The sequence below is a fragment of the Abrus precatorius genome, unplaced genomic scaffold, assembly GCF_003935025.1.
Source record: "Abrus precatorius isolate BTA unplaced genomic scaffold, Abrus_2018 Scaffold8, whole genome shotgun sequence".
Lineage (NCBI taxonomy): Eukaryota > Viridiplantae > Streptophyta > Magnoliopsida > Fabales > Fabaceae > Abrus > Abrus precatorius.
In genome coordinates, this window is record NW_020874428.1 from 6,897,693 (window position 1) to 6,920,246 (window position 22,554).

Genomic DNA, 22,554 nt, shown 5'->3' on the forward strand with positions numbered 1-22,554 from the left:
CCATTTGTCGGAAAAATTCCAGCGAGTAAGCGAACGTGAATCCTTCATCATCTCCAAACAAACAAGTTTCACAGAAGAAAATAATTTGCATTTTCTTTCCGGCCAAACAAAGAAACAAATGGAAAGCTGTTGAGATGATTAATAACCATGGAGTCGGAACTCCGCGACCTGAATTCAAAACCGCCCAGACAACCCGACCCGATTAGGGACGACCGTCCTCTCCTCAAGTCCGTCTCCTTCTCCGCCGCCGCCACTTCCACCGACGAACTGGAGAAGAAATTCGCGGCGTTCGTGAGGCGCGATGCGTACGGAACCATGGGACGCGGCGAGTTACCGACGCGGGAAAAGGTGTTGCTTGGCGTTGCACTCGTGACGCTGGTTCCGTTGAGGGTGGTTGCTGTCATGATCATCTTGTTGTTGTATTACTTGATTTGTAGGGTTTGCACGATTTGCTTGGTCCCTAATCGAGAGCAGGAACAAGAGGATTTCGCGCACATTATCGGGTGGAGAAGAATCGTCATTGTTCAGTGTGGTAGAGCCCTCTCTAGGCTCATGCTTTTCGTTCTAGGGTTTTATTGGATCACCCAATCCTATCGTATTCCTCATCTTCATGAAGACCCTACCACCATTCGGGTACTTCCTTCGTTCAAAACCTGATTAATTATTACGTTATCGTTTTACTGAAAAATACTTAACTCGCACGACTATTCTGCTTTGATTTTATTTTTTCCGATATAGATTCACTCACGTAATTTTCATTATCAATTTAAATGGTTACATGCCTGATTAACAAGTGCATGTATTTGAAAGTTACGTCTATTCTGTTTCATTGGAAGTGTAACTAAAAGATTAAGATTGTGTTTGTGTGTTTTAATTATTTAATTTTCCTTTATCTGATTTTTTGTACATATTTGCTGCCAATGTACTTACTGAGAAACTGCCAATGTCTTTGAGTAACTATTAGATAGATAACTTGCTTTCCCGTTTCGTACAATATCATTTCTTTAATTTCTGCTTTATATGATTTTAATTCTACTTATTTTATTTCTTCCATCTTTTTCAATGTAAGAAGGAGAACAGAGGTCAGCTTGAAGATATGGGAAGACCCGGTGTAATAGTTTCAAATCATGTGTCATATTTGGATATTTTGTATCACATGTCTTATTCGTTCCCAAGTTTTGTTGCGAAGGTTTGTGATGTTGTGACAAGTCCCCTTTTCCAATTATCTTGAACACATTTCGTTATTGGCCTTTAGCTTTGTTACTGACGCTTTTTTTTTAAATTTTCAAATGCTTTATTTCAATCTTGGATCTCATCGATGAAGAGATCAGTGGCTAAACTTCCTCTTGTTGGTCTCATCAGGTCTGTTGTTTTCTTCATTTTTATCTCCTCTTTGGGTGCTCTCCTCATTATTCTTTTCTTGGTGGCAGATTGAAATTTCATGTTATGAAGTATGATCAACTTATAATTATTATTGAACAAGAATGTTACATTTATCTGCTTAAATGTTCGTTATCCTTTCTTAGGATTATTCCGAATCCCATCCTTAACAATTATTGCATTTTTTGTGACAGTAAGTGCCTTGGTTGTGTCTATGTCCAACGGGAATCAAAGTCATCAGACTTTAAGGGCGCTTCAGGTGTGTAGATTATTGGTGTGTATGCACTTATAATTCTGAAAATGTGCAATTTTAATAAAGTAAACCCCTTCTTTGTCCTTCTTTTCCTCCTCCTTGATTCTTCTCTTTGTATTTTAGTGACATACCCTTCGCTTGGGATCATTTGATCTTGAATTTTTACACAATTTTGGTTCATTTGTAATTTTTTTATTTTTGAGTCCATTTTGCACCGGAGATATCTGATTTTGATTCAAAGAAATTTCACCGGCTTACCCTAATTGAATCATCTGTGAACCTATCTTAAAATAGCCAAAGGATGAGCCTGCTTATAGCTGGTTTTGAATATGTATGATGTCTGGAAGCACTTTATACCAACAGTAGGTCAAAATTTAGGAATTTTTATTATACTTAATTTTAATTGATTACTTCTTGTTTTTTGGCTTCTATATATACTCTAGCTGTTTGTCATGTGTAAGGGGGCGTCCACTTGTCTTCCCATTATGCATATTCATGTGTATTAATAATCCAAATCAAGATTTTAATGCTTTGTTTAAAAATGAATTCTTGTGTTGCAACTTGTGGCTAGATTTGATACTTTATCCAATCTTTCTGTAAGATATTTAGGTCTGTTACATGTCTGGTTAAGCTGAACTTTGACTTTTCTTCCTGCAGCTGTTGTCACCGAAAGAATTCGAGAAGCTCATCAAAATACATCTGCTCCAATAATGATGTTATTTCCAGGTTATCATCCCCTTAACTTTTTGTATATTTGGGGCAGGGAATAAAAGTCATCCATCCAGTTGATGTTGTCATTCTTATATATGTCACTTTTGCTTGGTGTTATTTTCTTTGGGCATCTTTATTATTATTATTATTATTATTAACAGATGTAGATGTAATTATTAAAAAAAAAAATTGCTTCCATGTTCTCATCCCAGACTGTGGATGGAAGTTTACGTTGATTTAGTTTTCCAACTTCAAATTTCTTTTGAAATTCGGCCATATTTTTCCAACATCGTTCTTCAACCTAAAGATTCATTTGTTAAATTCATTTTTAGCTACTTCATTTCATATTTTTATCTTCAAATATTGCTCTATAATCTATACCTTCTATTTCTTTTAATTTTATTAACTTTTCTGTTTTGCCCATGTCTGAAGTATTTTTTGTTTATGGTTAGCACTAGCACGTCATGTTCTAGTCAATATTTAACTCTTTGCTTGTTGTCTAATTCCTTGTACATATTAAATTTTTTATCTTCCAGTATTTTATCACTAGTGATCTGGACACTCGTAATTGTTCATACATATTTATGCTCTCATGATCATTTAATGATATTGAATATTCTACAGAAGGTACAACCACAAGTGGGGACTTTCTCCTTCCATTCAAGACTGGTGGCTTTTTAGCCAAAGCACCAGTACTTCCTGTAATATTAAGTTACCACTACCAGAGACTTAGTCCTGCCTGGGATTCCATATCTGGGGTAAGCATTTGAATAGTGTTAGCTTTTCCTGTTTTCACTGAATTTGGTATTAAAAGCGGTATTAACATCTCAACTGCTCTTTGTTGGCAAATATGTCATAAGTCTACAGTTGTACTTGTACCTTGGATGTGAAAACTTACCTACCTACTAAACCCTTTTGAGTTAAGTTTGATCTTTTGTTTAAAAATTGAGGGGGCAGGTGAATGTGTAAACTTACGCTTGGGTTTCATGTGGGGGCTGGGAATGGTTAGTCAGTTGTGCCGACAAAGCTAGGCTAAATCATTTTGCCTTTAACTTGTGTAAAGTGTAAAACATAATTAGTTGATTCAGGGTTGATACATATCAGTTCATGTGCTTCGAACCCTGGTATGGTGCTAACTGAATAGGAGAAACAAATTGTTTATATCTGCAGTCAAATTTCCTTTTTCTTTTTAAAAAATTTTTCTGCTTATTTCTAATACTGATATAATAATTTTTTTTCATTGAATCTTGTTGATTATTTAATTTTGAATGATTGTCCTATCCCAGCTACTTCTTTTCTGTGTTGAAATTTTAATATACATTCATGTTCTTGACAGGTGCGCCATGTGATTTTTATTCTGTGTCAATTTGTAAATTATATGGAGGTGACACGATTACCTACTTACTATCCCTTGCAGCAGGAGAAGGATGATCCCAAACTATTTGCTAATAATGTGAGAAGGTTGATGGCTAGTGAGGTATGTAACTCCCTTTAAGTTTTAACAACTAAAATATAATCAATTATATAAAACTACATCCTAACAGGTTTTTACCATAAATAGTTAAGGCAGGATATATGTGTTTTCCTATTTATAGATTGAATCACATTTTATGTTTTGAAGAATGTGTGCATGTGATAGAGAGCTAGGAGCTTGGAGATAAACTCCTAACAGCAGAGGAAGACCTCTGAAATTCTCCAAAAGAGAAGCAAAACAATACAATAACAACAACCAAGTCTTATCTCATTAGGTGAGGTCAGTTATATAGATTACACGACGTCATTGAACTCAATTAAAAACCAAATTTTTAAAAATCTAATTAATCAAAAGGTCTATTTTAATAATTTCATTTAAGGTTTTTTTGAGTCTCTCTCAACCACTCTTTTTGGAACTAAGAGTCATGTAGTCCACTCTCCTTATTAGTGCTTCTAGAGGTCTTTTTTACACATGACCAAACTATCTTAGATGATTTTCAGTAATCTTTTCCACTATAGATTCTACTTCAATATTCGCTTGTATACTATCATTTTGCATCCTGTCTTTTTTTGTGTGTCCACTCATCCACTTTAATATTCTCATTTCTGTCACTCACATTTTTTTCTCATGTTATTCCTTTAAGGCCTATCATATAGAATAGTTGGTTGTTTTGCAGTTTGGTAAAACTTTCTTTTTAGCTTAATAAGTACTTTACAGTCATAAATAACTTTTTAATGTTTTTTTTTTTTTTTTTTTTTTAACCATCCAGCTTGTAAATGAAAAGAAAATATGTAAATGACAGGGTTAGGAATTTAGGTTCCAATTGCAAGGTATGGAACTTGAGTCCCATATTGAGAATATGAAATTCTAGCATGGAGTTTATAAGACCTTAGACTCTTGAACTATAATGGCTTGCTTTTGTTGTATAGTTTTTCCAAGATTTTAGGGTTTACACCCTCCCAGTCCATAGGACCCATTCCTTTCTCATTGACTGCTTGGTTCCTGCTCACACTTTAAACATTTTCTCTAACAAAATACACACTTCCTCACTCTGTTTCCCTTGTTGCCATGTGTCTGTCTAGGCAGTTGTGGAAAATCCTCAATTTATATTGCGTTATACCTCACTTCTCTAACTCACATGACTTGTTTAGTCACCACCTTTCCCATTTTTTATTCATCAGAATGACTCGAGTATTGGGTGGGTATTTGTTGGAACTAAGAGAAATTTAGAAAACTATGAACTTAAAAGCTGAAACTCACATTTTTATTCATACTAATAACATTTAAATACAAAAAGTCATAACTCAAATTTGATTTTAATTCTACTCATTAATCTGAAAAATAAATTACAAATAGAACTATCTATAAATGTGTAACAGTCCATTAATACCCATAATTCCTATAATCAAAATTCATAAAATAGGAATAAACACTAATAATAGATATTGATTCTGATTCTCAGTAAGCCTCCTTGCATCAGTATTTATTAACTTCAAGTTTCTTTCTTAAGTTCTCGAATTGTCCTTTTGGAAGCGTCTTACAATTAGTCTTCTGTCTTGCAATATTCTAACAAAACTTCACCTTTCTTTCGAATTTCTCTTAGAAAATGCATCTTGATATTGAAGTGTTTAATCTTCTCATGAAAAATTGAATTATTAGAAATTGCATTTGCTGTTTGATTATCTACAAACACCTTAATTGAATCTGTTCGAACCACTTGTATATTAGTTAAATTTTTTTTTAGCTATAAAACTTGATTAACAACTATAGTAGCAGTTATTAACTTTGCTTCAAGAGTTGGTTGTGCCACAATATCTTGCTTCTTTGAGTCTTAAGAAAACACTCTAGTACCAAATGTAAAGTAATAACCAGAAGTGTTTTTTTTCATATCTTCTAATGAACTTGCCCAATTACTATCAGAAAATCCATGGAGATTAAATTTTTTATTATACTTGAACCAAACTTCATAACCAAGAGTTCTTTTGACATATCACAATACACATTTAGTAACTTGAAGATACACTTCACTTGAACAATGTAAGAATCTAGAAAGAAGACTTACAAGCAAAATTTTAAGTTTTGTTGTTGTAAGATACATGAGACAGCTGACAAGACCTCTAAAATTAGTCTCATTAACTTTTTCTGCACCATCTTCTTTGCAAAACTTCAATTTTTGAAACATTGGAGTACTTATAGGCTTAGAGTTTTCCATTTGAAACTTCTTGAAAATTTCTTTTGCATATTTCTTTTGACTACTAAAAATTCATTTCTCATCTTGTTTGACTTCCATGCCAAGAAAGAAAGTTATTTCTCCACAGTCTATTATCTCAAAGACGTTCTTCATATTTTGCTTGAACTCCTCATCAAATGCAATATTGCTTCATCTACATACGAAAAAACAACTAAAACTTAGAATTCAAGCATTGCACATAAAGAGTTGACTCACTCAGACTTTTTGTGAAACCAATATTTAGCAAGTGCTCATCAGTCCTACTATAACCACGAGACCTTTTTAGAAGGCTATGAACTTAAAAAAGCTAAGACTCACATTTTTATTCATACTAACAACATTTAAATACAAGAAAGTCATAATTCAAAGTTGATTCTAATTCTACTCATTAATCTGAAAATAAATCACAAATAAAACTATCCATAAATGTGTAACAATCCATTAACACATAATTTATATAATCAAAACTCAAAGTAGGAATAAACACTAATAATTGATACTAATTCAGATTCTCAACCATATCTATCAGTATGTGTGCAAATGTAAATTACTAAATTTCACCAATGTAATATTTCAGATTAACAACACTCAATAATTCTTTGCAAAGTGATTTTGTTTAATTCATCCAAATTATAAGTCTTTACTGTGTTGATCTTGCATTCCAAATTTTAGAAAACTTCAGCTTGTACTTGATAGAGTGATCCATATTTTTTTGTTTGATATATGTGTATGTGTGTGACTGTGCTTGGGAGTAGAGCAAAGAAGAACAGAAATTTTAAAATGAGTGCCACTTTCAATGTTATTAACTGATTTTGAATGATTGGAGTGGAATAATGTGGCAAACTAGAATATATCTGTTTTTGGTATATCCTGTTCTGAAAATTTTATACAAATGATTGAATGATGGTAATTTCTTTTGGTACAAATTAAATGGTAGTAATTAGGTATAATATTTAATTCTGTTCCTTTTAAGTTTCACTTCACTAATTGGGGAAAATCAAGATCTTCATTCCTTTTTACATTCTTCTTTCCAATTTCGTTCCTGTTTAGTATGGGTACTTGTCTAGGTATTCACTATGCACTGGTTGCTTAGAGCAGAATTTATTGTATACTGTTTACGCTGCAACTGGTGGTTGATACTAGCATGATATTGTTTATATGTTTTGCTTGCAGGGTAATTTGATACTTTCAGATGTTGGGCTTGCTGAAAAACGAATATATCACGCTGCTCTCAATGGTAAATAGTATCCTTCCTAGTGTTTTGCATCAGAAAGACAATTTTGATAATTTCATGGCCTCGGTCTGAAATGAGTTTATGATACTTAGTTCCAATCTAGTTTTAGACTTGTAATTTCATTCACTCAGTATCTGCTTATTAATGTACAGCTTATGGGAAGGGGTATTTATATTTAGAATTATTTTGATTTTAAATCTTTCTACCTTTTATGTTTACAAATTCTCCTAGTCATTAAATAAAGTATTAATGTTTTTTTATGTTTTCGACACAATAAATGCATGTCTGTACTTTTCATTTAATATTTACTTTATAGAGTAAGAGGAGGATATAATGAAACTCAATTGCTGGTGAATTGCTGCTGAAGCGCGCAATTCTGAGTTAGTAGGTTATACAGTCTGTTCCAAGTTTTGATTCTGATAAGGGCGTAGCTTTGGTACTAGGGTATGTTACCACTTTATGAGTTTATAATTATTAATGATTTTATAACCTTTCTTCATGTGTTTCTAACTTTCAGCATAAACCTTGCAAATTTTTGGTAAATCCATGAATGGTCAATTTTGTATTAGATAAGAGAAAAGTTGCAAGATTTTAATTAAAAGTTTGGGTAGGGAAAAATTACTTGATCATATTAAAAATTACACATACTGAGGCATTGATATACCATCGAGGGGCACCCCTTGTGTTAAATTTCTTGACTCGTTTTAGAAGGGCCATGCACACCTGGATCTCCATAACCTTTTTTTTGTTCCTGCAGGTTTGTTTTCCCAATGCTAATTCGGCTTCATGGTCAGTGTGTTCACTGTAGGGCTGTATGATGAAAGAAAAAGATGGTATAGAAAACCCTGTCTACAATAAGAGGTGGTTTACAATATCATCGCTGATTCTGATTATTTTATTTATCGCACAGGGAGATTTAGGCTGCAAGTTTGTAACCTAGTAATGATTTTATTCTTACCAAGTGCTGAGCTTTACATGGTAGGAGTTAGGGCTCAGATGAGAACGTAGATATGTAACATGTTTATTATGAATTTTTTAGTATTTAAGCGAGCTTTTGCGATTAATTTCCTTGATCAAATGTTGCCTATGTATGGCATCGATATATGAATTAGGGTACGACGCATTTTGTACGCGTCAAAATTGTAAAATTATATATATTTCCAATGAATTGTCCGCCTTACAATTTTAAGTAAACAGTATTAATAATTACAAGGTGAAAATACTGCATAAAATAGGATTGAGATTAATGCATTTTACATGATAATGCATATTAAATAATAATAATAATAACAGTATAGCAGACGGTGGTCATGCTCGCTTTTATAGTTTCTTCTAGAGCTCGTAAAGGATCATTTTCAGTTGCAAATTGACAGCAGAATGAACCATATCAATGACATGCGTCGTACCACATTCAATACTAAACGATACAAGTTTAACGGCAAAAGAAAAAGAAAATGATGTGACGAAAGCCAAATCCTACTTACAGAAAACTACCATAGACAAGAGTCGTACAGTCATGCATGTCCTTCAATCTCAAACTTCAGTTACCTTTCTTTCAAGGAACGATTAATGGATTTTTTGAATTCCCACGAGGGCCAAGATGATGACAAGCAGCCTCTTAAGGGTGATTGTAAAAACAGCGAAGATGTGGACAGGTGCTTTTGTCGCATTGAGATTGAGGACAAGCAATTGAAGCCACTTCGAAGCCTTCTCTTTTCACTATCATGTGGCTGATAATTGGGATCATGCCCCACAGCAGAAATTCTTAGTGCTTCAGGAAGAATGCAGTTGCAAATTGAACCTGCCACAAGGAATCAACATAAATGATGTTGGATGTTATGATACTAGTTTTCACCTAATGTATCGAAAATCAACTTGTCTTCGTCATATATGAGAGGATCACATCTAGCAATTTGGATCTAATATGGTCAAAACTAAACGTGTCACGTGCTATACCGTACAATGTTAGACAAATGTGGTTTTATATCTTTAAGAAAACAGAATAAATTGGCTACTGAGATTTAAAGGAGAACCACTGGCATTGACAAGAAGTTTAAAGATGGGCTTCAAATTGAAAGGGGTATAAATAAGAGGAAAATAATGGATGAGATTGGAAGGGAGGAAGATTTGAAGGATTACAGTTTTGAAAACAAGACAGAAAAGAAACTAAAGTTCCATCAAGAGAAAGGTCTCAATTCACTTGTGTGATCTCCCAGAAAGGCAATTGATGAGAAGGTGCCTTTCCAGGAGCATGGAAGGTTAAGGACACTGTCAATACCTGTTAGAATTCTCAATCAGTCAAGTAACCTTTCTTATTCGAGTTAAGGGTAAACTCCAATGATCAACTTCTTACAAATATGCCATTCCAATGACCTTTACCCATTTCACACAAGTATGCCAATAATTCTAAACCAATGCAATAATATGGGTAATAACCCCCTACTAACTAGATAGATAATAATCTCTAAGCATATCAATTGCAAGGGGAAGGGGAAAAAAACATATAAATCTCCCAAACACAAGATTTTGGAAGGTTAATGGTATTGGTAACACATTGACTTCCTTCCCCTCCTTGAAAAAACCTCTCAAACACGAAAAAGATTGCAAGAATACTTTCACTCCCTCTCTTTTTCTCCACTCCTTCCTTTCAAACAACTGCAAAAGTCAAATACCATCGAATGAAACAAGTAGTGTAGAAAATACCTAGCCTGGCCAGTCGATTAACCCACGTTGGAATTGATTTCCCTGTCAGTTTGTGACAGATGTCTTTGCAGAAGTGGTTGCAGTTCTTAACAATTAAGTGATATGTGTCACCATTGTACCTTGCTGACTGGCGTTCCATGAATTCCCTAACCTGAACAGAGTCCAAAGATGTGGTTCCAATTAGTATTGACTTCCGGAACTTGAACCCTGGGCATTGCCGAGGTTCAACCTCAAAAACACCGCTTGTTGGGTAGTCATGAGCTCCAAATGCATATTCCACACTATGAACTGTAAGTTACAATAAAATTCATCAGTCAACCGAAGCGCTCATTCAAAACTCATTAGCTACATTTAAAGAGAAGCCAATAGGTATCCAAACAACAACTTGCTACAGAATTAGGGAGCCTCCCTTTAGTATAAATAAAGTCCTCAACTAATATCATGTATCCAGTTGCATATGATGAAAAACTAATAATTAACTACTTTTGGTTTCTAGATGAGTTCAGATTAGTGGCACAGAAAATTTATGGAACGTGAAAACAGGGACAGATAGAAGTCAGGATTTATATAGAAATCACAACTGGGAGCTTTTCAGTGCTTGGCAGCATTTTCCAGTATCCTCACTCAGAGTACCCTCAAGTTATCAGCATAGACAATTTCATTGCTGACACTGCTAGATTGGGGGGAGGGTTTGATGGTTGATTGAAAATTGTGTATTTCTTAGTAAACATGTCAAATGCAACACAAAATGCTATATTAATTCCACATATTTATGAAATAAAAATTATGAGTAGTAGTCATGTAAATAGTAGTGATTTTGGAAATAACTTGAATATATATATATAAAATAATGAACAAGATGCTGTTGTAACACTCATATATACAATATTATTACATTTTACAGGTCTGGAAATTTATCAGCAAATTCTATAGACCTTTGTATTGGTGTTATTGTACCTTGATAAATATTAAATCCTAAGAATCTAATTTTATCGTGAAATTTTTTTATTTTCTTAGCTGATACACATAACCCATTTTGTTTAATTAACTCTATAAATTTATTTAAATGTTGTATATGTTGATTAATTCCTTTTGAGAATATTAATACATCATCCAGATAAACTATTAAAAAATTCATGTAGGGATATATATATATATATATATATATATATATATATATATATATATATATATATGTATATGTATGTAATTGCAAATACATTATTAGGTAAATTACCATGTGATTAGAAATATTTTTATCATATTTTCACTGACAATAAGGATTAGGCCAATTTATCATTCAATAGATCATCATTCATCATAAACTCCAGAAAGTTTTAAACAGTATGTATGGCATAGCAACTTTGTGAGGACAAAATAAGAGTATCACATAACTCAAGGATTAAAATTTAGGTGTCCTCTGCTGCCCGGTTGGCACATTTTGCTGGAAGAAAAAATTTTATAATGGAAGTATTTTATATTACGCTAGCACAAGGTCTAGTGCTAACACATTTGAGAAAAGGCCAGATGTTATGCCTGGATTAAGGGACAAAGAAAGATCAGAATTCAACATTGAAGCTTAAAGCTGTACCTTCTACACCAGAGTGGTAGATACCAAGACCAGCCCAATGCACATAACCATTCATGGGTGTCAAATCATACACATTCAGATAAACTGGTGTTTTGCCAGGTCCATAGCTAGCTGAATTGACTTTGCGGAATAGAGAAAATCGGGTTGCTGATTTTCCTTTCAAATGAAGAGGTACAATAGATTTCCATTTCTTAGACTTCAATTTCATCTTTCCCTATAGGGAACACCAGCATAGTACCTGTGTCCAGCAAACATTTAAGAACGAGCATCATCTGTTTATGTTCACGTCTTCAATTAATAAGAATAGAAAACTGTGAGAAAAGATTAAGCCATTCCTTCCTTTTCTGAATACAATCAACTCGGTTCACTCATTTTAAAATTTTAGCAATGTAATTTTTTGGGATAAATTTATCAACAACAACTTCCTTCTTATGAGAAGATATGGGAAATACAATTAAAAGTAGCTTCAAATTTTGAAGAATTCACTACTTTTAAGAGGGGAAAAACAAAAGCATTACAAATTGACATAGAATCCATAGGCTAGCGAGCATTTTATACAAATTTAATTCTTAATTTAACATCAATTATCAATCTTAGTAATCAGTGAAAATAATCTCTCTCTCTTCACTCACTCATTCACTTCAATGGGGAAAAAAAAGGCTGCAAATCAAACCAAAATTTCAACTATTTGGTTGTTAAATTGTATTAAAAAGAAAATCCAACAAACTTAAGAACAATATGATAACCTGAAATGCACTCCACACCATAGTTTATAAGATCTTATAAATACTTCCCAGAAGGTAAAAACCCCTAAAAGATTCTTAATTTTCAGTTCAACTAGCATCTTGGCCACGAATATATGATGCAATAAAACTGACAAAAATTAGAACTTTCTAGCGTTTTGATATCTCAAAAGCAACCAAATTAAGAAGGGCATCAACTCCCAAGTCCCAATTTAAGCACGAGAAAACAAGGGCATGGAATGGAAAGAGAGAAATTGGCCTCACAGCACAGAAATTGTAAGTTCAGTTCAGATCTAGCACAAGGAAGAGCATAACACAACAATGGTATCAGAAAGAAAAGAATGGTCCAAAAGAGGAAGTAAAATGTAAGAATAGCAGCAGAACAGTGACCTCAAAAACAAGAACTGAATATTACAAAATCCTTAACAATGTTACTACTTAAACCCAAACAAAAGAGCAACCCAGAATGAAAAAATGAACAACTTACTGCTACAGATTGAAAGAATGCGGCCATTACAGAGAGAGAGAGAGAATCACAACTTTGCTGAAAACGATGAAGTGAAAACTAAGATTGAGACGTGGAGAGGAGTGAGAGAGGGTTCTCAGTTCTGAACTAAAAAATGTTTAGTTAGAGTTAGCACTTAGAAACTCCAAATCATTGCCAGCAACAAATACCCAACATTAGGCTAAAACAGAGTAAAAGAAAGGAGGATATAATTTTAATAACCTTTAGGATAATAACTAAATATTTTTAATATAATTTTAAAAATTATTTATTAATGTGAAAGTGCAAATATATATCATATTAAGAATAAGAAATATTTTTCAGATGTGTATGGAAGGGGGGGAAATATATATCATATTATAAAAAATAGAATCATTGTACACTCATTGTAAGTCTACACAGTAAAAATAAGAGTAAAAAAGAGAAATATAAAAAAATATAAACGGTAATGTAATGTGAATTAAAGAATGAAATAAAAAAGAGTACCGTATACTGAAATAAATGAATATTATTGTTGTTATTTTAGCTAATGTTTGTACGGACACGAGTAACTCCGAATGACAGCAGTGCTACGGAGGAATTGTCATTTCTTTTTTAGACATAATTAAAGATATTACAATAAAAATCTAAAAAATATTTGTTAGTTGTTTTTAAAAATAACTAAAATTTTGTTTTTCTTAAACATTACTTACCATATTATTTCTGAAGTACTCAGTTAAGAGAGAATGAGATAATAAAACGAAAAATGCGATTGAGAAAGATAAAAAGAAATTTATTATTATAAAAAATTGTAGAAATAGTATTACGTATTTATAAATGTGTTATGTAAATATGGTATGACATACCCTTAACTTAAATTTGACAATTTAATTCATGTTTAATATTTTTTAAATTTATTTTTATGTGTAAATAGCTATTTAAGTCTAACTCAAAATTTAAGGTGTATGCTATAGGTTTCCCGTCAAATGTCAATCTTAAAAGTTTGATAATTGAAATTACCAAATTTTATTTATTATTTAGAGCGAAAGTTCTCAACTTGTTATTATCATATTAAATTGGTTGATTTTATATTTAACTGAGGTTTCAACAAAGTCTTATCAACAGGACTATACCTACAAGTCTTCTTCTTTTGTTTTTCTTTTCTAATAATTTACTAAAATTGTAGTGTTATTATTTACCTATTTTAGACTTGAGATTATCAATTTTAGTATTATCATTTGTCAAAATTTATCCTTCACTTTTATTTCAAACCTGAAAATACATTAAAACAACCCATCAATGCAAATGCGATGCATATTAAAGTTCATAATTCTACAAAATCTATTCATAAAAATATTGCGTTGAGTGTGTGTATGTAAGCATCTAACAGCTCACCAGTAACTAAATTCGTCGGTAGCATTAATGATGAAATAAACTTATGGCTAAATATTCAGCAAAAAATTAACAATCTCGTCACAGTCCACTCTTCATTTATATTTTATGTTGAACATAATAATAATGCAAATGGACCACTTGACCAGACCTCTTCACTTCACAGGAATCACATTATTGCTAGTAATCGCATCATTCAAAAACAAAAGAAAAGAAAATAACAAACTGAATGCAAGTTTCGATCGTGTTAAAATGTTACAGGATTGCATTTATAACATAAATTTACATCAAATTTTGGTGTTCGAATCTTCCTAACGCAAATTATTTTTTGTCCTTAAACTAACATTTAAATAAACAGGATAAATTATTAATTGTTGTTAAGTTAAAAAAAGTTATATTAAATTTCATTACAAATTTACTTTTACCTCATAAATTTTACAAAATTAAATGAATGCATCTGTTATCAATTCTATTGAAGTAATTTTTATTTAAAATGACATTTTTTTCCCTTATAATTATTGATGATTAACGTGTTTTAAATAAAAACAACTTAAATAGCATAGCAATAAACACATATGACTGACAAAGGACATTTCAATATTTATAATGTGTGTTGACCAACACATGTTAGAAAGTTAAAAATTTATTAAAAATAAAATATATATCATCTCAAATTAATAAGAATATGTATATTTTTATAGTAATTTATATTTAATGTTTCTTAACATATATCGTTGAAGAAATTAGAAAAGAAAAAACTTAAATTTGTAACTTAAGTATTTTTTTTATTCTTTAATTAAACTTAAAGTTCAATCTAGATATTTTAACATAATAAAAAAATAAAAATTGATACATGTTCCTAAAGTAAAACTTGATTTTAATTAAAAATAAAAACAAAAACATGTATTGTATTGTACTTAAATTTTATTCTATTAAAAATTTAATAAACTTAAGCACAATATTTGAAGTATTGATTAGAGTTTTATCCAATAATCTAAAGTAATATTAAATATAATTTTTAATTAAAATAAAAAATTAGTTTTAATTAATAAATAACACTCAGCATACTTAAAAATAAAAATTAGTACATAAATGTTGTCCTTGAGTTGAAACTGAAGATTATAAATATATTAACAGAAATGCACACGCGCTGGAGAAAAAGGGTATGAAATCTGATTGGAAGCTACGGGTGGCAGAAATGGCACGTGGGGTGATTGGGGACATGACATTGTTGAAGATGAAAAGTTAAACAACACAAATGGTAGGGTCCGCTGCTTCTGCAACCAACGACAACAGTTCCCAAACAAAGAGTGAAAAGGTGATGGGTACGTAGTTAGCTTCTTTCTTTGCTTTGCATTTTGCATTGCGTTTCAACGTTGTCTCTGCAACCCCATTCCTATTATTGTCCTTCCATTTTATGTGCACCTCTTCCTTCTAATACTGTGCTTTCGGGGTTACTCTACCACACAACATTTTCGAATGTTGTGCCCTGTAAAATCTTCCTCCGTGACCCACATCAACATAATTAGAATTCTGGATAACAAATTTGAGAAATATAAAATCAATTAGCATTACTTGAGAAACACGCACACATATAGTTTCTCTGTGTGTGTGTGTGTGTGTGTTAGGTCGAATTGGGTTAGTTATGTTGTGCAATTAAATTGACTCTAATCAAGTTTGATACTACTTAAATTGAACCAAAGTAAACCATAAAATAATACGTTTATGTTAGTTTAAATGGGATTATGATTGACTCAAGCTTACTTATGCTCCTAATAACATAAGTCGTCCTTGCATAGCTTGAGGTTGGGAATCCATCAGGAAGGAAGGTGGGTTACACTCAGGGAAGCCTCCTTTAGTAAAAGATTTAAGTACTTTTGTTGAAAATTTTGAAAAAGAAAAAGTTTCTTTATAGAAATAAGCAAGCTCAAGTTTTTTTAAAAAATACTTTAAATTAACTAAAACTTTAAATTTAAGCAATTTTTATAGTTTTTTGTTACACTTCATTAATGAGTGGATATTAGATTCACTATGATGATTTTATCTGCATATACTAATAATACCACAAAGGTGCCGTCGAGCCAATGGCAAAAGGAAATGTACACACTTTGATTGAGTGAAGCTAAAAGAGGTGAATGCCATGAAAAACTTTATAAACCATTGCCTTGAATTGAAGCTTAACATATTCCATAAATTGATTATTAAGTTTACAAAGCAAAGTTCTCCTCCTTTGTATGATATTCCAAAGAAAAATTCATGTACAGATCAAGAATGCACAATTTGACAATAGCAAATATCATAACCACTGCTTGAATATAGCAAATAATAATCTATTGGAGTTGTTTCAATTTTTTGGCAAACGTGTAAGATTTGATGTAGCATGACAAGAACCCTAGAATGGATCCAACAATGCACAATCTCATGATTGCAATGCTTAATGACTATAGGGAATCCAATTACGTGAAGTTCAGTCCACAGTTGATTTTAGAGTGGGGTGTCGTACTGTCACAAGGATTGGAATGCTATGATATCAAGCAGTCTTTTAGCAACTTTTCAGATAAGGGTTTAGGGTTTATCTTTTTATCAACTTCTCAAACTGCCTTGTGGTTATTTTATAAATTAAAATTATTTTTAAAGAATTTAACAAAATAACTATATTTGTTTGGTTTACACGTCCAATCGCTTGTTAATCCATCTCATAAAAGGTACTCTAATCCATTGAATTTTGAAAACCCCGTAAAATTTACCCTTTGTTTTTCATAAAAATGCGAAACATCTAATATTATTAATATACCTTCAACGTGATTTTCAATAAATGTCTTTTATTTATTAATTCATCAATTGATGTGTTTTAAGTATTTGTTCTTAATCTCTAACTTATTAATTCCTTAACTAAAATACTTGACATTTTTTTTATGTTTAATCGCAGTTTTGGTCTTTGTAATAGAAAAACGTGCAGTTTTGATTCTTTTAAGTTTTTTAATTGATTATTTTTAAAAATTAAACAAAATGATTTCATCATTATTTTTCTTTCACATAAAAAGTTTAAATGATCCATTTTCGTTCAAACATTTTTACGCATTAAGTTAATATTTTTAAAGTTCTTATTTGAATTTTACTAATTATTAAAATAATATTTTTAAGACTTAATTATATGTTTGGTTTATATTAAAACACTTTTTAGAATAAGTCATTAAGAATAATTTTGTTAGAATTTATTCTCTAATATTTTTAAATATAAGAATTTATTGTCAATGTTCTATTAAGTGATCAACTAAATAAAAAAATTTAGCTTATTACTATCACATATAATTATTTTTAATATTTATTATTAAAATATCAAAATTTGTAAAAAAAAAGCTTTTGAATTTAATTTATTTATTTATTTACTTCTTCCTTTTCTTTTTTCCTCACCTTCCCTAAGCTCTCTTACTTCAACCTCACCTCTTCCTCCATGTTTACCTCTAAAGAAAAATGATACACGTCGCAAGCTTGGCTCTTTGCTAGTAAGAGGAAAGAGATGAGTTCCTGCATCTCTAGCCAATATGATGGAAGCTACACTTCTTAGGTTTGCTTGAGGAGCTTCAAAACTTCAATTTTGATATTTCAATAATACAGCTCCTCTTAATACCAACGTAGTTTCCTTTGAATTTCCAACTCTCTCTCTTACCCTACCCTCAAAGCCTGTCGTCACCCCACTATCTCCCTTCTCTCGCTCTAAAACTCCTCCCCACCCTCGCATCTCTCTTTGCGAAGTTTGCAAGCAAGCCAATATCATATTTTCTTATTGTGTTTGTGTTTTTCCTATTTTGTGAGATTCTTATCGTAAAATTTGTGTACAAGAAACTCTAAGAGAAACCCTAATTCATTGGATTAAGGAACAAAGGCTTCCCATGGAGAAGGTCAGCAAAAAGCCATGTGAACCCTTTTCTTCCTCCATTGAATAATTCCTTTGAAAGATGCGATAACCAAATCGATGTAGTTGAAGATTGGGGAATCGGCCAGAAAGGCACCGAGGTCGCCAGCATAATGGAAGGTGTTGTATTGTTTGTTGAAAAGGAAGGATTGGATTGCAATATCTTCGGTGAAGACAAGCTTGTGGTTGCATATGCCTGTTGAGATTTTGGCAAGTGTAGAAGTTTTCATTTTAGTAAAAAGGTAAAAGTGGTCGTATTTACAGTTATCGGTAAATATATTCATAATTTCTATTATTCTAATTAAATCTTTTAACAAATATATCGATGTTGCATAATTTGTTTGAGTTAATAAATTTAGAAATTTAAGAATTAAAATTGACTAAGATATGAAAAAAAAAATGAGAGTTTAAGCTGAGAATACATTTCTATCATTATTTTTTTTTTCATATTTTGATGAATAAATATTTAGAAATTATTGTTTAAACGTGGATACACTCTCTTCATGTTTTCTTATATTGATTCTTCAAATATAAAATTTTTAAGAGTATTCAACGAATAATGATTCCTCAATTGTTTAATGAATCCTCTAACATTATAAATAAGAATTAATAAATAATTAATATATTAAAACTTATCTTGCTTCATTTAATTCGGTTCTAAGATTTTCTTTGCAGTTAAACTTTGAATTGTAAATCAAAATATTATTATTTAAAGTAGAATCAAGCATTAAGAATAAATGAAATCACCAACATTTAAAGAAATGGTTAACTATATATAAATTATCAAAATATTTCAAAGTAAAAGATTACATCTAATTCTAAAAAGATTTTAGCTACTCATAATAACCATTACAACACAAGAAAAAAAAGGTGACGATTTATGTCCAATGCTCCTTACCTTGACTCTCTGTTCTTTGCTTTGTTTTCTCCTTTTTTTATCCTTCCTTTTTTTTTATTCTTCTTTCTTTTAAAATGAAGTAAATGAATTTTCGCTCAAGTTAAGAAGTTTCACTCAAGTTAGAAAGGCATTCTCATTTGAGCAAAAATAAGGCAGAAACCTCAAGTTTGCTTCACACATTCTCACTAAAGCGAGAGATTCTTACTTAAGTGAAAAAGGATCAGAATCAATTTTCTTTTACCTTTGCCTTCCACTTTCATTGAACTCTTGTAAATCAAGAAATTAAAAAAAAAAGGAATTAAGAATTTTCATCTTAATCTCTAGGCCAAATAAATTTTTTAAATCAAATTCTTCTATATTAAAGAAAATTAAAATCTAAATTCAATATATTGAATTAAATAAGTGCATAAATTTATGCAACAATTAGCTAAAACTTAGTTCTTATCAGTACCTTGAACAATGTTGTCCTTGGCGTAGGGACTTGGGCTCTAGATGGGGCCCAAAGCTAGTCATTGGCAAGGTTGAAGCCCACAACATGTTGGATTGAGTAGATGGACTTAGAAAGGGTTAAAGTAAAGATAAAAGTGAAGACTAAAATTGTGTTATCTATTTTAGAGTCCTTAGAATCACCTCCTAAGGGGAGGCATAAAAGAGAAGATTTTCAAAAATTAGGAATTTTAATTAAAAATTTCACAAGTTGAAAAAAGGAAAGAGAAAAAGACTAAGAAGAAAAATATTATTTTTTTAAAGAATATTTTATAAATATTAAATTTTATAATAAAATATGATAAATAATAATGATACGATAGTGATAAGTTAAATATTTATTATTTAAAAAATTATCAGTGGCTAAATCTTAACAATTTGCATATTTTATAAAGACTAAAAACATATTTAAATATATTTTTAATTATTATTGTTGTTGTTATTATTGATTTTATTATATTATTACTAGTGGGAGTGTATTAATTCGTGACAAATATACCTAACTTTTATTGTGACTTTTATGTTTGTTTACATTAACAATAGAGTTGGCGTCTTGTAGTCTTGCACTGAATAATCTATGGTAAAGAATTACATACTAGGGTGTCGTAATCGGATAGTCACAATGATATGACAAAAATGTGTTTAAGAAAAATATCTTTTAAGAATAAAAAATATTTTCTAAAAAATCAGAGGAGTTGTTACCAAAGTTTATTTAAATAAAATCTTGAAAAAACTTTTAAAATAATATGATCTTTGAAACAAAAAATGAGTTCCAGAGTCAGAGTCATTTACGTGTAAGGAAGGTATTAACATCCTACAACATCTGTTTAAAAATGATTACCTTAAATTAATTGTGCAAATTTATTTTAATTTTAAAAAATATTTATTTAACTCCTAAATAATAAATATTTTTATTTTATTTTAGAAGAAGAAAAATTATTCATTGAAATGTTAATTGGTATCTTAAAAGGAAAAAAATTATTTTAAAAATTATTTTGCTCGACAATTCTAGTTCTCATGCCTACATATCTCTGGGTGTAATGAAGAACTCAAAGTAACGTAATTCTGTTATAAAATTTTTTAAATTAGTTTATTAAAAATAAATTTAGTAAAAGAAAGTTTATTTTAAAATTAAAATTATTTTTATAAAATTATAATATTCATGATATAAGATAATGTGGTTATACATATATCCTACGAGAAACAATATATAAATATCTTATAATTTTAAAAAATTGAAAGTAATGTAAATCACACATCGATGTTGTAAAAATTTGTATAAAAAATAAAGAAATGATTGGTTATTTAATTTATCAAAATCTTAAATTTGACTTTAAAAAATTAAAATATGAAATTAATTCCTTTTAATGAAAAGAATAAATACGTTTAAATTGATTGAAGAAATTAATTACTTAATAAAAAGAATATAACTTCATTTGATAAATTTATATTGCATAGGACCTAAGATATCGTTACTACACAAAAATCTTAATGATTTAAAGTGTGTAAAGGTAAAGACGCTACACAATAACATTATAAAACGCCGCATTAATATGATGAAAATATTTTATATAATAAATTTTAATAATAGTAAAAATAATAACAATCAATTAATTTTAAAAGTTAAATTTAATTTTTATATATATATTGATAGTATATAAAACCTAAGATAATGTTGGTATACGTGAATTTTATCAATTTATAATACATGACAATAGAAAAACTATACGTTTGTATTATAAATTGATGCAAATGTTGTACTATTTATACGTTTAAAACTATTTATTAGTCATAAAATAAAAAGATCAAAACATGAATATAAAATCAAATTACCTCAATCTTTCTAAAAATTAATATAATAAAATAAAAAATAATAATACCAAAAACAAATAACTCACAAATACATAAATATGCTGAATATAAACAATAACATGATAATTATTATGAGAATTTTTATTTTTATTTATTTTGACATAAATTATTTATTTATTTACCTATTGTTTAGATTTAGTTGGTTAAACCTAATATTTTTAAAATAATAATAATAAATAAAGTAAAAATAAGAAAAGTTCCAAACTAAATCAACACTAACATTAGCTTAAATTTTTCTTTTCGGAGTCCTATTACATTTGGTTGCACCACAAGATAAAAAATAATAATAAATTAAAAAAGAAAAAACAACAAAAAGAAAAAGGAAAAAGAAGAAAAGAAAAAAGAAAGTGACTATGATTCAATCATTGTTGCAAGCTACAATTCTAAATACCTACTTGCTGCTCCCTATGAATCTCATCAAATGCTATCAAATGTTTCAAGGAATAAAATAATGCCACACAAAAACCAACTTTATCAAATATGTTGCGTAAAATCTATTGCATTTCATAAATGCTTCTAGCGCATGTCAATCAACCAACGTCATATCTTGCTTTTCTATTCTTTTCATTTGAAAGTAATAATAATATAAAAATGAAAAATGAAAAATTACTCAAATGTCCGTGACTCTATTTTTATTATTTAATTTCTATTCTATTTCTCTCATTTTGAAAAGGCTCGAGATACATTTATATGAATATGAGTTTATGAACAATGACCATACCTAAGAAAATTAAGAAGTTTTTTGAACGTGAGCAACACTGGAGGATGATAGATGGCTAGAACGGGACGATTTCTTTCTCTATTCTTTTCTCATATCTCCTTTAAAAAATGTTTGTGTCCTAAAAATTTTGCTTTCTTTCTGAAAATAGGTTGTCTTCTTCTAAAAACTTTTGCTCCTTCTAAAATATGTTTTGAAATTTTGTTGCTACTTCAAATTTTTGCTCTCTTTTTTTTATGAAAACTTCATGCCCTTCTCTCAATGTAGCCCTTTCCAAATCTCTTCTTTATGTATTTATACTAGTCCTTTTTTGCTGTTAGAGTTTAACAAAATATCAAATGAGTTTTTTCTCTTTTCATGTATAAAACTACTTCTTGATATTGTGTATAAACCTATATAGTGCAGGATCTCCATTTTCATGAGCCAAGCAAAAAAAAATTGGTATTCATATAAGGAGAATCAAGAAAAT

At 30.2% G+C, this 22,554-nt stretch overlaps 2 protein-coding genes across 2 annotated transcripts; one reads left to right on the forward strand and one right to left on the reverse strand.

The window, feature by feature from the left end:
* The first annotated feature begins 118 nt into the window (after positions 1-118).
* On the forward strand, positions 119-8,131 carry LOC113846126 (lysophospholipid acyltransferase LPEAT1-like). Its single transcript, XM_027474063.1, has 9 exons — positions 119-633; positions 1,073-1,189; positions 1,325-1,362; positions 1,575-1,639; positions 2,291-2,359; positions 2,969-3,102; positions 3,681-3,821; positions 7,222-7,285; positions 8,040-8,131. The coding sequence occupies exons 1-9, from the start codon at positions 148-150 to the stop codon at positions 8,057-8,059; spliced, it is 1,134 nt and encodes a 377-aa protein (XP_027329864.1). The 5' UTR covers positions 119-147; the 3' UTR covers positions 8,060-8,131.
* Positions 8,132-8,588: 457 nt separating this feature from the next.
* On the reverse strand, positions 8,589-12,946 carry LOC113846129 (deSI-like protein At4g17486). The gene is made up of 4 exons (XM_027474065.1): positions 12,807-12,946; positions 11,577-11,814; positions 9,986-10,273; positions 8,589-9,083 (listed from the first exon to the last, which is right to left on the reverse strand). Exons 2-4 carry the CDS (start codon positions 11,782-11,784, stop codon positions 8,827-8,829), a joined length of 753 nt encoding a protein of 250 aa, XP_027329866.1. The 5' UTR covers positions 11,785-11,814; positions 12,807-12,946; the 3' UTR covers positions 8,589-8,826.
* Positions 12,947-22,554: the final 9,608 nt, after the last annotated feature.